General features: G+C 38.7%; 1 protein-coding gene across 2 annotated transcripts in view; it reads left to right on the top strand.

Annotated features, from left to right (window-relative positions):
- Positions 1–11,618, top strand: part of St6galnac5 (ST6 N-acetylgalactosaminide alpha-2,6-sialyltransferase 5) — a 163,195-nt gene extending 151,577 nt beyond the window's left edge. The window contains exon 5 of one of the 2 annotated variants that reach the window (XM_058578930.1): positions 7,083–11,618. In XM_058578930.1, the coding sequence (XP_058434913.1) occupies positions 7,083–7,314 (232 nt within the window). In that variant the 3' untranslated portion in view covers positions 7,315–11,618. The remainder of the gene's footprint in view (positions 1–7,082) is intronic. The other variant, XM_046443294.2, reaches the window with a different exon arrangement.
- Positions 11,619–15,302: the final 3,684 nt, after the last annotated feature.

Genomic DNA, 15,302 nt, shown 5'->3' on the forward strand with positions numbered 1-15,302 from the left:
TTAAGAAAAGGGGTCATGTCTCAGTCCCCATTTGTATCTTTAGCCATTGTCACCGTGTCTGGAACATAGTATATGTTCAGTATAGGCTGGTTCCATGATAAACAAAAGACTTTTCCTTGGGGGTATCTAAGAGATTAGTTCAGAACTTTTGTCCCAAGACAAAAAGTGCCAGGTGATTGAAGAGTGTAATTAGCAAATTGCAAATTCAGATTTTGAGGGAGGCCCAGAAGTCAATGGTGGCCCTACTGTCTCATTCCCAGCCAGGGCCAGCATTGTGTCCTCATAGGAGAGCTCAGGTATCAGCTCTGACCCTTCCCCCATTGCCAGACTTCATGCTCATCAGTGTTCAGAAAGCTGGAGAAAATAAATGCCATGTTGCACCAGAGACAGCATCGAAATATATTATTCTGTGGACAGTAGACACTTAAATCATGCCGTATCTATGTAGGAAGCCAAATCCTTTCTCCTTGGATGGACTATAAATTGCACTATAAAGATCTGTTATCGTTGCTTTCTAAACTAAGTTATGATGAGTATTTTTAACCTCATTTTCCATTGTAAATTATTAGCGATAGTAATGGGCCAAGCATTTAAATTCTACCTAATAATCTTATTTCTGGTCATACTTAGCACATTACCAAGTTTACAACTCTCTGTTACCCATCATTTCTTGAGTATTAATTAGTGGGGTAATGATTCAGAGTGATCACTGTCATGGAACTAAATTAATATCTCATCCATAATGTGAAGGACATCTCAAAGGTATCGTGAATACCAGAGAGTTGATTCTGCTAGAATTCTTAGCTAGTGAACATTAATAAAACTGCCAGCAATAAGTACCAGGGAAAAGTTTCTACTTGGAGATAGTCCACTGTGCAGAATCAGATACTTATGGTGGACAGATGTGGAATGGTATTGCCACCTATGTGATTTATATTTTATGAAGTAGAATTAAAGCATATTATTGTATTTCTTCCTGAAATCTTATTGTTTCTCCAGCTTTGCCATGATTTGATCAACTCTTGCCAGTCACTGGGTGTTTTCATTGCCTTCCTCCGACTCCCATGGATATCACTGGTCTATTCTGAGATGTTATGACATCACCCAAAGAGTCTAAATTTGGGGGGCCAACGTGGGGCTCAGGTGACTCATCATGGCTCTTTGTCATATGAAGGATAAGCAGCTACAGGTTCTTGTTACTGTGTGCTCCAGATACATGTTCGTACCAAGATTTGCAAGTGTGCAACCAATTCCCTTCTAAAGAGGTTCCAAAGCCAAGAAATCAAGGTAGCAGAGTAATTGTGAATAGGCGGGACTTCTGAACTTACAGCAGATAATTTTTAATGTTCTTTTTAAAAATTTGTTCCATTTACATATGCATGACAGTAGAGTGTATTTTTGACATATTATACATACATGGAGTATAACTTAGTCTCATTAGGATCCCATTCTTGTGGTTGTATATGATGTAGAGTTCCGCTGCTTGTGTATTCATATATGAACATAGGAAAGTTCTGTCAGATTCATTCCACTCTCTTTCCTATTTAGGAAAGGATGTTGTAGGTACATTTTATTTTGAATACTACAGGGTGACCCCAAAGGCTTCTGACACAAGCCAACTGCAGAACAACCTAGACACTTGACAGCTATTAGCTCAACTGTATTCTTCAAACATTTCCTGAGTACCAACTATAGCCAGGCACCACATCAGAAATAGAAGTGTACATAAAGAGAGTGAGCACTCTAGAGAAAGACAAAGATGTTATGCTTTTTTTGGGACAATTTCAGCCTTTTGGATAGTTTGGCCCCAAATCCAGTGAGCACGGACAACCTAGATGATACTGTGGATGAGAAAAAATCATTTCTTGTCCTCACTCATCACAAGGTTCTTGACTGAGGATCTCATAACAGAAGACAAATTAACAACAAAAAGCATACACATTCATTTAATGTAAGATTTGGGTGGGGAGCCTTCAGAAATGGAGACCCAATGAAATAAAAGAACCTGCATATTTTTATGCTAAGTTTGAAGAAGAGGAGAATAGTAGTGGAGAAAGATGATAGGGCAAAAAATGTATGATCTAATGATGAGGCATTGGGTGGGAGTTACCAGATCTTAACTCAGACTCCTCTTTGCATCTCTGGGTCTTTGAGGATGAGGCTGTTCCTTTCCTCTGAGTGAGTGTGTGTGTGTGTGTGTGTGTGTGTATTTCTGGATAAAAGCTTTATGATCCACTTTAGAGGAAGGTCAAGAATTCCTTTAAGATCTACTTCATGGAAGAGGGGTGAGGGGAAAGTGGGAGTGACCTTCTTCTGTTGCTTCTTCAAGTATTTTGGGGTAGCATATGCTGAACCTCATCTATACCCCAAAATTGAAGTATCCTCTCTTGCTTGTTAATATTGTGAGGTTTCCTCCCAATTGTACAACTTGCTTTGGAAGATTAAAAAAATGGGGCATTGTAGACGCATGCTGCCATTCACAGTTGTGAGCAGAATTATAAACAAGCCTCAGGCATCTACTTACCATCATGACCAGCGGCACAGAGTAAGCATCACACATGGGGCACCTCTGTAGCAGGGGGCCTGGAATAATATAGCCTAGACAAGCTAGCTCCCAGTCATGTGCTGATGATCCCAGCAGAAACCAAGTAACTTTATTTTAGCTATCCTACCTGGGGACAGGAGCTTCTCTAAGACATAGAACTTCACTCTGAGTATAAAGAGTCAATGGTCAACCAGCTCTGAAATGTCTTTGGTTTTTCTGGGCATGTATTTTCTCATCTGTAAAATATGAGTAATAACAGTATATCTCTTTCAGGGAGTATTGTGAGTGTTAAAGTTAATACCTGTAGAGTGCTAAAGCACTGTGGTCTGGGCTGAAATGCTCAAGTACTGCAGCTTGGATGGTCTATGAGTGAGACTGTGTGCCTGAAGCCAGACAAAGGAATCTCTCCCTGGGTGCCACATGCTCAGATGGAAAGAGCGTCACATTAGTTAAAAACTGAAACTTCAGCAGGTAACTTCAGTCTTCTCAAGCCTGTTTGCATATCATAAACTCCTAAGGAGCTTTTTAACATTAGAACCTCCTAAGGAGCTTCTTTTTAAATAATATATATTTATATATGTATATATAAGCACGCATTCAGATGTGTGTTATTTATATAGTAACATTTGTTTTAAATAATTTTAGATTAGAGAAAACTTGAGTCCAGGTACCCTTTATCCAGCTTCCCCTAATGCTGAAAGTTTTCCTAATTAAGGTCCAATTTTCAAAACTAAGAAATTAATAGTACAATGCTTAATTAAACTGCAGGCTTTATTGAGATCTTACCAGTTTCTCTGATAATATCCTTTATCTCCTCCAAGATCTAGTCAAAGATTCCCTTGCATTTACTTATCTTGTTTCTTCATTCTCAAATATTTTTCTTTCATGACCTTGACACCCTTGAAAAGTCCTGGTCAAGTGTTTTGTAAAATGTCCCCCACTGTAGGTTTTTCTGATATTTCCCCATGATAAGATTGTGGTTATGCATTCCTGGGAAGGATACCACTGATGTGCTAAGCCCTTCACAGCCCATGAGGAGGTACATGATGGCAGTATCTTATTACCTTATTACCAGCCATGTTAACCTTGATCATTGGGTTAAGGTGATGTCTGCTGGGCTTACCCATTGTAAAGTTACAATTTTCCCTTTGGTCATTAATATATAACTTGGGGAAAAGCTTTAAGACTTTGCAAATAACCTTTTTATTTTCCTTTTCCCCACTAATGTTCCATTCATTGGTGCATCTTGCCCATAATAATTCTTACGCTGTTCTAGGGTGATTTTCTATTCCCTCAATCTTTCTGTATTTACTATTTGTAATTGCTTTGTAGTGAAACACTATTGCTTCTCCCATTTATTTATTTAGTCAGCTATTTATTATAATCATCATGAACCCATGGATATTTAATTCATTTTATGGACTTTATTATCCAACACTGCCATTATTTATTTTGATGCTCAAACCTAAAGCACTTCAAAAATATCTGTGTCTGGGACCTCTCCAAATCTTTTAACCCAAGAGCTATGGGAGTGGTACACTGGTGAGAGCATGTCTTTGAAGCTCCCCAGGTAAACTAAATGTTCGTTCCTTCACTCTCCCCACGTGCTCCTTCTTAAAAAGAAAAAAAAAATGCCTTTGCATTGTGCAAGACTTGTGTCCACATTGGCTGTTAAGAGTGAGCCACTCAGAGAACTGGCTCTGTGACCATCTCCCCATGCAACAGTCCACTACTCCACCTCAACTCATTCAGCTTCACTGGTCCCCAAACAGGAACTGGGGCACTAGAATCCTTCCTTTTACAATAGTCCCTGAACCTGGAAGTTATGCCCATGTGCATGACTGTTTTCTCTGGAATTGGTGAAGGAATTAAAAGTTATGGCAGCCTTTAGAAAGTCAGGTTTGAGAAGAGATCTCAGGAATTATGACCCGAAGCTAGGAAGGGCTTTCTAAACCAAAAGGAGGGAGATCTTCTTCTTGCCTCCTGCAGATCTGCCTTCCCAAATCCCGCAAAGCACTTTGCTGCTAGTTGGACAGAGTGTTCAAGTGTGGAAACAGCTCTCATTTACATGAATGGCTCATTTGGACACCTCTGAAATCTTGATTCCCAAATACATACATTTAATTCACCCTTTAAGTGATCAATATGGAGCCAGATAAGTTTTCATTCAAAGAGATGGTCTTCCTGAATAAGGAAATTGATCACATAGCATCCTTTAACTGGTTTCCAATTACCCTCTATTCCTAGGTGCTGAATCAATCTTGTGATATTTTTAGAAACCTAATTGTTTCTTTAGTCAGATTGATGCCAATAAAATGTCCAAAATATAGATGAATCAGATTTAAAACCTGATTTGAGATGGAAAAAAACTTAACCCCAAGTATACTGTGGGGCTATGACTTGGGCACAGTTTCCGAAATTATGCCATGTGAGCCTGTGGAGGGTTAACTCATGAGTTTCTGCTCCTTTTGGTTCAATTTTTCTTCATGTGGTTAATTCCAGTCTGAATTTTCCCTGGCATGCATTTTCTATATTGAAAATACCTTCTATTAAATTTTAAGGTAATTCCAATTTCTAGGGGAAATAAATCTGTGAAATCCATAATAAGACAAGAAAGGATCCAGAGTTTCACTATACTCCCAATTCAGGCATTCTAGAGAGGCAATGTGTTAATTCAACACAGCATCCAAGCCAGGATGAGCAGTGTTTAGATGCTACATGACAAAAATAAATCTGTCTTCCTGGAAGAACTTTAACCTAAGAGGAGAAGCTGCTCAAAGGTTTATTGTTGTCAGAGCCACAAACTCGACACCTCTCTTGATAAAAGACTTCGATCTCTGACCCCAGTAAAGTTGCTACTCCAAAAGCCATTTGTGTATTGATCTCCTCTGAACAAAACAAATAGGTGGCTAGCAGGATGAGCATCTTTGGGAAACCACGCTCCTATACTTAGCGCAGAGCCCAGTGATTAGAGGGGGACCCCAATGCATCGGGCTCTGAAAGACCACTGGCATTCAGAAGCGGGGAATGTGGGCCTTTTCTCCTCTTAGTCTGTGCACCAAAGCCTATTGGTAAGTGTAGCTCAAAGTAGAAAAGTTTATCTGCTATGAAACTTTGACTAATTTTATCATCTACTATTTAAAAGACAGAGGAGGTAGGGAGGACTGTTATAGAATGAACACTAATCTGCAAACGGGGCTCTTTAGCAACCCTACAATGAGACACAAACCATACCTACACATTCATCCTGCACATACCACCTTGAAATAAGCTGGTGTTTCTTTTTTGAGGCTGATCAGGGAAATAGATGCAAAAACATGCTAACCTGTCAAGCTACCCATCCAGGATTAAGGACTTGGAATTTCCAGACAAAGAAACCCTGATCCTTGAGTACACAGGACATTGAGAGCAGCAAGAGAAAGAGAGTGGCATCTTGCTTTCTCTCTTCCTTTCTCTCCCAACAGGATAAATTTAGGATCATCAGCTTCATACTTGAAGGAAGAACTTTCTTAAGAGAGGCTTGATGTTCAGCTGCTAACTGTTCCTTCAACAACAGAATTCAAAAATTATCCATTGCATCCCTAGAAGGCACTGTTCCAGGAATGAGACAAATCCCTTTCCTAATGAGCTGACAATTGACAAGTAAATGACAACAGCAATTTCAAAGAGAGATTAACACTATAAGGGAAATAAAAGTGAGATGGAGTGAAGGGAGGAGGGGTCAGATGAGGCCTCCAAGGAGGATATACTTGAATCGATACCCAATGGTGAGAAGGAGTGAACTTATGGGGGACAGTGTTCCAGGCAGGTGACCCATTCTCAAGTGCAAAGGCCTTGAGTGAGGGCAAGCTTGATGAAGTTAACAATCAGAAAAATCTAGTGTGGCTGGAACAGAAAGGGCAAGGCTGGTTGGGTTAGGAGAAGCCTCCAGAGAAGAGCCAGATCATGTAATATCCTATAGGCCACAGTCTCACTAGAGCCAGAAGCACCTGAAGGGTTTGGGATGTTACAGTTGGTATAGGGAAGGGTCTGTTTTTGTTTCATAAATGTCTCAATGGCTAATTGTACTAAATCGACTCTATGGGGCCAAGAATGGAAATAAGAACTGTAATTATGACTATGAATATGTCATACCTACATCCCAGAAGTTGAACATGAACATCTGGCCACACTTTTCTTTCTTTCTTTCTTTCTTTTTATTTATTTATTTATTTATTTATTTATTTTTGGGGTGTGGGGATTGAACCCAGGGCCTTGTGCATATGAAGCAAGCACTCTACCAACTGAGCTATATACTCAGCCCCTGCCACACATTTTTAATCTCTTTGTTTGACAATGATGGCCACTGCATTTATTTTACAACCTGAAACCTCTCCACTTGATTATTGCTTAAACATCAGAAAACCCATTTACTAAAATTTATTTGACTAGAAAACATGATCTGTGCTTATCAGCTTACTAAAGATAACATCTTGCCTGAATCAGTCAAAAAAATTTTTTTTTAGCTCTAATCAATTATCTCATTTTCCTCCTACAGGGATCCCAATCATCCTTCAGTACCTTATCATTATTATGAGCCCTTTGGACCTGATGAATGTACAATGTACCTTTCCCATGAGCGAGGACGGAAGGGCAGTCATCACCGCTTTATCACAGAGAAACGAGTGTTTAAGAACTGGGCACGGACATTCAACATTCACTTTTTTCAACCAGACTGGAAACCAGAATCACCTGCTATAAATCATCCTGAGAATAAACCTGTGTTGTGAGGAATGAGCATGCCAGACCATAAGGCCAGGTACCCACTGTGTTAGACACGGGGCACTGAACTTCTTGAGCCACCAGCCAGGAAAAGGGAACAGAATTGGTAGCTTCAACTCAATACCATGGAGAGATGCCCAGCAGGCATGACCACAAGACAATGCGGCTGGTTTGTAAGAACATATTGCCGAATTAATACACCCGAATGAATGCTGTCCCTTTGAAAGAGGTCACCCTTAGGAACTGAGCACTCATTTCAGTGATGCCACCATGGCTAAAACCACTTTGGATCTCTTTAAGTATTGCCTTTGAAACTGCTACATGAGCAACTCAACATTAGTTGCATTCCTTTATAGAAATACCATGTCAAAAGATGTTTTTCTACCAAGTTGTATTCTAACCTGACTTATAACCTTTGTCATATGTCAGACTCTTGTTTGTGTGATTTGTAAAAAGCAGCCTGAAAGTATGGACATGATTTCTGAAGAGCACATCTCCACTGGACTTTCATAAAGCAAATGTCCAATATTTATTTATTGAGAGTTTTTTAGTGTACTCTAGGCCAGTATTTTTATAGATTATAATTATGTGGTAATTTATTCTTCATAACTCTTTAATCCTGAATGATGGTTGGAAATGGCCTAGAATAGGGTTGATGAGTTACTGTGTTCACAAAGCCCATTGTTAGCATGCGATTGGTATTCGACTTGGAAATGTTGTGTCGAATTTTTGGAACTCCTAGGCAGAAAAAAAAATTGTTCTTTCATAGCAAGAACAACTATAAGATTTTGTAATGTACAGAATGTTCCAAAAGGACAAATTCGATAACCAAAAGTTGTGTTATTAAAACAAAAAGATGCTAACTAGAGAAACTTAAAGACAGTTTTTTTCAGTAACAGTTGATATAAGTAGTTTCTCTTAAGCCCTCATTTCTTTTTCTTCAGAATGATGTCACTGTGCCAGAAGAATTCTTAGGTTTTTATTCCAAATCTAAAACTCTACAAGCTTCTCATTGATGTATTGGAAGACTTTACACTTGGAATGATGGGGCTCCCATTGTATCAGGAACCTTATTTTGGGGAGTGTTTTATATTCCTGTATGACTTATCTCCCTCTGTAGTTGAAAACATATTCCTTCCTGGGTCTTCATTGGCTAAAATCGACCCCCTGCTTCTCTGGAAGCAACACACACACACAAACACACACACAAACACACACATACACGCTTCTGAGATATTCCCTGGCTACAAGTGCAAGGATGAGTCCTCCTGTGAGGAGAGGATCATTACAGGAGACACCCTCCCATCAACACATTAGCCTGTGAACCATCTGGACCCTCTCACTGCACATCTTCTTAGATTTACTGTGTTTATTCCTTGGTCTGAAGGAACATGAAGGACTCATTTCATTCCAAGCCAAGATCAATTAGTATAAATAAATTTTCATTTAAAGAAGTAATATTGTTTAAAAACTAGTTTTTAGCATACTAATGTTTTCTTTATAAATGGCATAGGAGGCATTAGTTTATCTAATGCCAAATTTGAAGGCACCGGCAAGCACTGTGTATGGAGACAGACACCATTTTACCCATAAGACCTGGCTTGTGATTAAGGCAGTTCTCTCACATAACCACTTCTTTTCCTTCTTTTAATTAGTAATAAGACTTCATTTGCTTCCAATAGCTAATACTATTAATTATGTGGAGCACTGTTGTTGAAATGCAAACACAGTCCAAATGTTCACACAGCAAAAACAAGTTAGTATTACTGTGGTGTGACTTGAGCTATCAAAAGCAAGTAAAAAATTGAAATAGCTGTCCAAAGCATACTGAATTCATTCTTTAAAATTTCCCATAGTTTTTAAAGGGACTATGAATTTTATTTGAACCCAATCTCTTCTGCAGCACAGACTCTGAACACACAATGTTTTTATGAATATATAAAAAAAGTGTATGATTTTACACAATTGATTTATGGCCAGCATTTACAATCACTTGAAGAGATTGTGTTGCTCATATGTAAGCAGCTCCTTTAACAACTCCTATATTTATGGAAATTTGGAAAAGCATCGTTGCAAGGCTGAAACTATATTATCTGATCTAATAATACCTCACACGTCTGTGTACCTGTGGGTTTTAGGTTTTTCGTTTTTAAAAAATCAAGTTTGTTTCATCTCTTTTGTAATTTCTCCCTTTCACATACTCAAAAAAAAAAAAAAAGAAAAGAAAATGAAAAGCAACTACATTCTGAAAAGTCCTATTTTCACTGGGAAATGTTTTAAATCTACATGTAGCTAGAACACATGAATTCATGCTTTGTTTAGAATACGGTATAAATAGGTATAAGAAATTATCACTTGGATAGTGGTTTTATTGCAGCATTAAAGAAAATGCCTAGAATTCTGATGGATTGTGCTGATGGACCCGGTTGTGGGCAATTGAACTCTTGTCTTGCCACTATCATTTCACAATTGTCAGACTTAACACCATTCAACACCATTAAACATAAACTCCGATATAAAAGATGTCTACAGAATCACGTTTACAGACCTCAGTGGTTTCAGTTGTTTGAAGCCTAAGTCATACTTGTTATGCTACATACCTTTCTCTTCCCTCCCCAGCTGTGTCATCAGCCTCCTCCTAGCTTTTAAGACCACAGTAATACAATGCCACAGCTGGCCGATCCATGGCTTCTGTTATTTCAATGCAAGAACATTTGGCAGAGGCCATTACAATAGATAGCCATTATGGGCAAAGAAACAGGAATTCACAAACAAAATCAATCACTTCAAATGGCCCATAAAAAGAGGAATCTCACATTTAATATTCTACAGTAAATATTCACCCACGAAAGCGTACATTAAAAGAACATTAGGAGGTAAATATTCAGTGTGCCGCGTGGGGACTTAGCTGTGTGATTTCCATTACCGTTAATGGGTGTTTGGCGACTCAGACCCTGTGCTTTGATAGCCCTGGTATGTACTCCGGAGGGCTAGAAAATGGGAGCAATTCAGGAACTCCAAGGTCCTATGGTTCCAAAGTTCAACCCTTTCTTCCAAAAACTGGCTGAAAGCAAAACACAAAGTACTATACCTAATACAGAAATTAGGGAGGCTTCTTGGAATCCTTGGGTTACTAACACATTTTTGTAGCAGATTCCAAACACCACCTCTCAACACTGATTACCTTTGTCTTCTGCAAGTCCTCTGAATTACAGATCCATTTGAATTACATAAGAGTGGAGGGAAACAATCTTATTGTGACATAAACATTCCTTCAAAAATCAAAAATTATTGATTTGGAAGCTCAATGAATGCGAGGTCAAAGTGGAAGCAAAATGTTGAAATTAAGAGAGTGCTCTTTAAATGCCTATGTACATATTTAGTAGCTGCCCAAATATTTGCCCTTGTGTAAGAGCAATCTTGTTTCACAAATATACTCTGGATTCTACTAGAGTGATTCGAGTTGTAAATAGACCTACTGAGAGAAGGCCGGTCTTCTTCTTCTGTCTGCGTGTTACATACCTGACCCAAATCACTGCTTTCATCCTCACGGCTTCTCTTGAGCCTCACTCTCTGTCCGCAATAATTGTCTCCTGGTTTTCTTCTGTGTTCCTTGTGCTCTTAAACCAGCAGTCTTGGGGCTGTTAAGGTCTTCCTTATATGTTTTTAAGCTAGAACCCCGTCTAGGAGACAGACTTGGGGTAGGTCCTACTAGAGCATTGACCACAGTATGTGGGAGGAGCCTCTGGTTTGGCCCAGGGTAGGGAGGAGGGGAGGGAAGAGAGTTCCAAAAGGCAGGCTTTCAGTTCTAAAACCAGGGCAGTCCTGCACAAACTGGGGCAGTGGGTCTCCCACTCAGAAGCCTCCTCAAGGGGACCATCGTAATAAGGCTGGGGGGGGGGGTGGACAGGAGTAGTGTACAGATTGCTTAGGTTTTAGCATGTACCAGAAGATGCTTTGGAATGGAAGAAGGTGAGAGAGTGGCTATGAGGCTTAAAACTGAACAGGAGTAACCCCTCTATTCTAGCTCACTCACCCCCACCTACTCAGGGTATTGAAATGCAAATGCAAAAAAAAAGGCTGAAATCCTGTTTGTTTCTACTTGGTGCCCTAATATTTATTATATGCTACCTTGGATTGTCCTTTGTCTTTATATGTATGTGTCCTGTTAGATTAGACTGTAAGCTCCTTGAGGGCAGGGACTGTTTTTCCTATGTCTTTGTAGCCCCATACCTAGTACAGTGCCTTGCACACAATAGGCGCTCAATAAATGTCTGTTGTTGATGATGATGACCTCTTTAATGTTGACCCATTGGATTGGTGTTTGCGTAAAAATATATCCTTCTATTTAAAAAGTAAGAGGTGCAATAGGTAATGATATAGTTAAATCTTATGTGGGTTTTTATAGGGTCAGTTCCCAAACCTGTAACATATTTAATCAACAGAGCTGACCTAGATTTGGGTAGAATAATGTTGCTGAATTTACTAAGTTTGCTAACGTTGGCTGTACTGAACACACAGGCGAAGTAAAGTTCAGCAAGCTTTGTGTTTTCACTGTTAGTGAACTGCTCTTAGCCCAAATTAAATTTAATATTGACAAATGCTACACCATATGCAGAAAGACAGAGAAGCAGCTTGGGCTCTGACTTTGAGTTGGACAAAGGAAGACTAAAATGAGATAAGGATAAACTGCCTTAAAATGACTGCTTCCAAAAGCTTCTGGGAATCCAACTGGTGGTTATTGAGATCCATCAAAATTAAGTACACATTTGTCTTAAAAACAAAATGAAACAAAGACAGAACTTTTGTTTCCATGAAGCAGATCCAAAATGGTCTTATTCCCTACCAGGAAGTGAGAGAAAAGAGAACTCTTGAAAAAGGTGTTCTTGGGTGGAACATCTCAGGCTCCTGACTCCTCAGCTGGCAGCAGCTGGTGTCTGGTTACCCCCAAGACACAGCAGAGGGCAAGAGAGCAGAGTGAGTCCAGGGGAGTTAGCTGCCACTGGCGCCTGGGCAAGGGACAATAATCACCTCCCTCTTGAGTGTGTGCACACTGCTGTTCCCCTCTTTTATCCCCTTATTTAATCACACGGTTTCAGTTTCATTTGTTAAAGAACAAATGCTAGAAGTCACACGTTACACTGACAAGGGTGCTTATTTCTGAATGTACAGAATTACAGATTTTCCCACATTTTCAAAATTTTTATTACAATCATAAAATGTTATTTCTTAAAACATTAAGGACATTGTAACAGGATTCCAGAATCCCAACAAGGATGTTATGAAAAATCTAGTACATCATGTCTAACTACTCTTCCTTCCCCCGCCCCCCTTTGGTACTGGGATTGAAATTAGGTAGGGAGGGGGACATTATCACTGAGTTACACGCCCAGCCCTTTTTATGTTTCGTCTACTGGATCTACTATACATTGCATTGCCATTTATGACACATATTTCACCATAATTCTATTATCTCATGTTTCAAATAAGTAAACTGAGACTGAAGAGAGGTTGTGTATCTGGCCCCCAGGGTGATAAATGTCAAACAAACACACAGCATGCCATATTATAGAACTCTGCTAAGTCCTTTATATCTGTAAATGCACAATAATATTTATATCACTAACTCCTCACAATAACCCCATAAGATTCTTTTATCATTTCCCTTCTGCAGGTGTGAATATTGAGGCACAAAACACTTCAGTAACTTCCCCCAGGTCATGCTGCTATTAACAGGGAAAGGCAGATTAGAGCCAGTCTATGGAGTCTGTCCTTCATTACCCTGTATGACTTGGCAGAAATTTAATCCTATAGGCAATAATTTCTATTAGCATATTCATGTAATATTTGAACACATACTAAATAATACACACAAGTATGAGGACTTTTAATGAACCAAAATTTTCAATTTTAATGGAGTCATGTTTTCTCTCTCATGTGATGAGAGCTTCTCACGTAATAACATCTCCCACTTCTCCTGATTAGTATTTTCCTACATTTTATTCTGAAAGTTTCAAAGTTTTTGTCTTTCACAGGGCAGTCAAGGCTTTAATTTATTTTTTGTATCATGTGAAGTAAAAGTCTCTTTTTGATCTAGATACTAACTGTCCCAACACACTTTCCTGAAGAATTCATCCCTCCCTAGTGACCTGCAATCCCATTTCCATAAATACAAGGATTTATTTCTGCTGTATGTATTCTGTTCGATTCTAATCAAGTTGTCTATCCCCATTCTAATACCACACATAACTTATTGTAATTACTACAATTTTGTAATGAATCTTAATATCTTATACGCATTCTCCCTCTCAACTAATTCTTCTTCCTGAGGAATATCGTTTTTAACACACTAATTTTTACTAAAGCACAATTTTCATTCAGCAAGTTTATACATCTTGTGTGTATAGATTAATAAGATTTTATATAGCTACAGACTCATGTAGCCACTACCAGGATAAACATACCATACACTGCAGGACCACAGAAAGCTCCCTCATGCTTTTTCCAGTCTCCCCACCAAGAAGAACCACTGTGAAAATAGATGTATTTTGCCTTCTTAAAAACTTCATACAGATGAAATTCTAGGATGTATATTTTTATGTCTAGATTCTTTCAGTCAAAATTATATTTATACAGTCTGTCCCAGCTCATAATGCAGCAATAGCGCTTTGATTTATTGCCACATAGGGTAACACTGCATTAGAATTACTAGTTCTAGTGTTGGTAGTCTTTGGGGTTTTCCAGGTTAGAGCTACTATGACTACAGTTATAATGAACATTCTTATACATGTACTTTGGTGGACTATCTTAGTCCATTCGAGATGCTATAACAAAGTGCCATGGACTTCATTGCTTATAAACAACATAAATTACCATAGTTCTAGAGGTAGGAGAAATCCTCAGGATTTAGCAGGCTTAGGCCCTGGAGAGGGCTCTGTTCTGTACTGCAGACTGAATCTTCTTTTATCCTCAAAAGGAAACAGGGTGACAGCGTTTGGGGGGGGTCTCTTATTAAGGGAACTAGCCCCACTTGGGAGGGCTCCAGCCCATAACCTAAATATCTCCAAAGGCCCCACCTTCTAGTACCATCACCTTAGAGTTAGACCTTCAGCATATGAATTTTGGAGGAACACAAATATTCAGTCCATGATCATTGACACAGCATTCATTTCTATTGGATATACTGTCACAAGTAGAATTTCTGACTCTTAGGATATACCTGTTTTAGATCTTAGTAGATAGTGCCAAACAATTTTCCAAAATAGTTATAGCCATTTACACCCACCAGCAATAACTGAGAGTTCCTATTGCTTCACATACTTGCCAACATTTGGTATTGTCAGTCCACATAAATTCAATCTTTTGCTGGCTGTATAGTGGTTTCTCATTATGGCTATAGATTTTATCTCTGATGAATAATGATGTTGAGCATCTTTTCATATGCTTATTGACCATTTGCTTATCTTTTCTTTCTTTTTTCTACTTTTTATATTCAAATTTATGATCCATCTCAAACTGATTTTGAGGCATGATGTGTGGTAGAGGTCAGGTTCTCTTGCATCTCCCTCTTGAGGTACTCTAGTTGACACAGCGCCGTTAGTTGTAAATGCCACCCTTTCTCCACTGATTTGGAGTGGTGCTTTGATGGTGAGTGACCTTACCACGTGTATGTTGGATGACTTCTTGACCCTGAATTCTCTGCTCCAGTTTTTTATCCTTTCACTGTTACCACATAATTTTTAAAACTTCATGGATCTTGATATCTAGAATTAGAAGATATTCAGTGTACTAATCATCTTCTTCAATATTGCCACTAATTGTTGCAATTCATATTTCCATACACAATTTTGGAATCAAAGAATCATTTTATTTATATTTAATAAAATTTGATGGGATTTTCAGTGGCATTGATTTCTATGGATCCGTTCAGGGAGAACTGACACTTTATTGATATCAAGTCTTTCAATTCATTAATATAATTTGAAATTTTCCATAT

The sequence above is a fragment of the Marmota monax genome, unplaced genomic scaffold (assembly GCF_021218885.2).
Source record: "Marmota monax isolate L192 unplaced genomic scaffold, Marmota_monax_Labrador192_F-V1.1 WCK01_AAM20220418_F8-fsc00046, whole genome shotgun sequence".
In the NCBI taxonomy this organism is placed as follows: Eukaryota; Metazoa; Chordata; class Mammalia; order Rodentia; family Sciuridae; genus Marmota; species Marmota monax.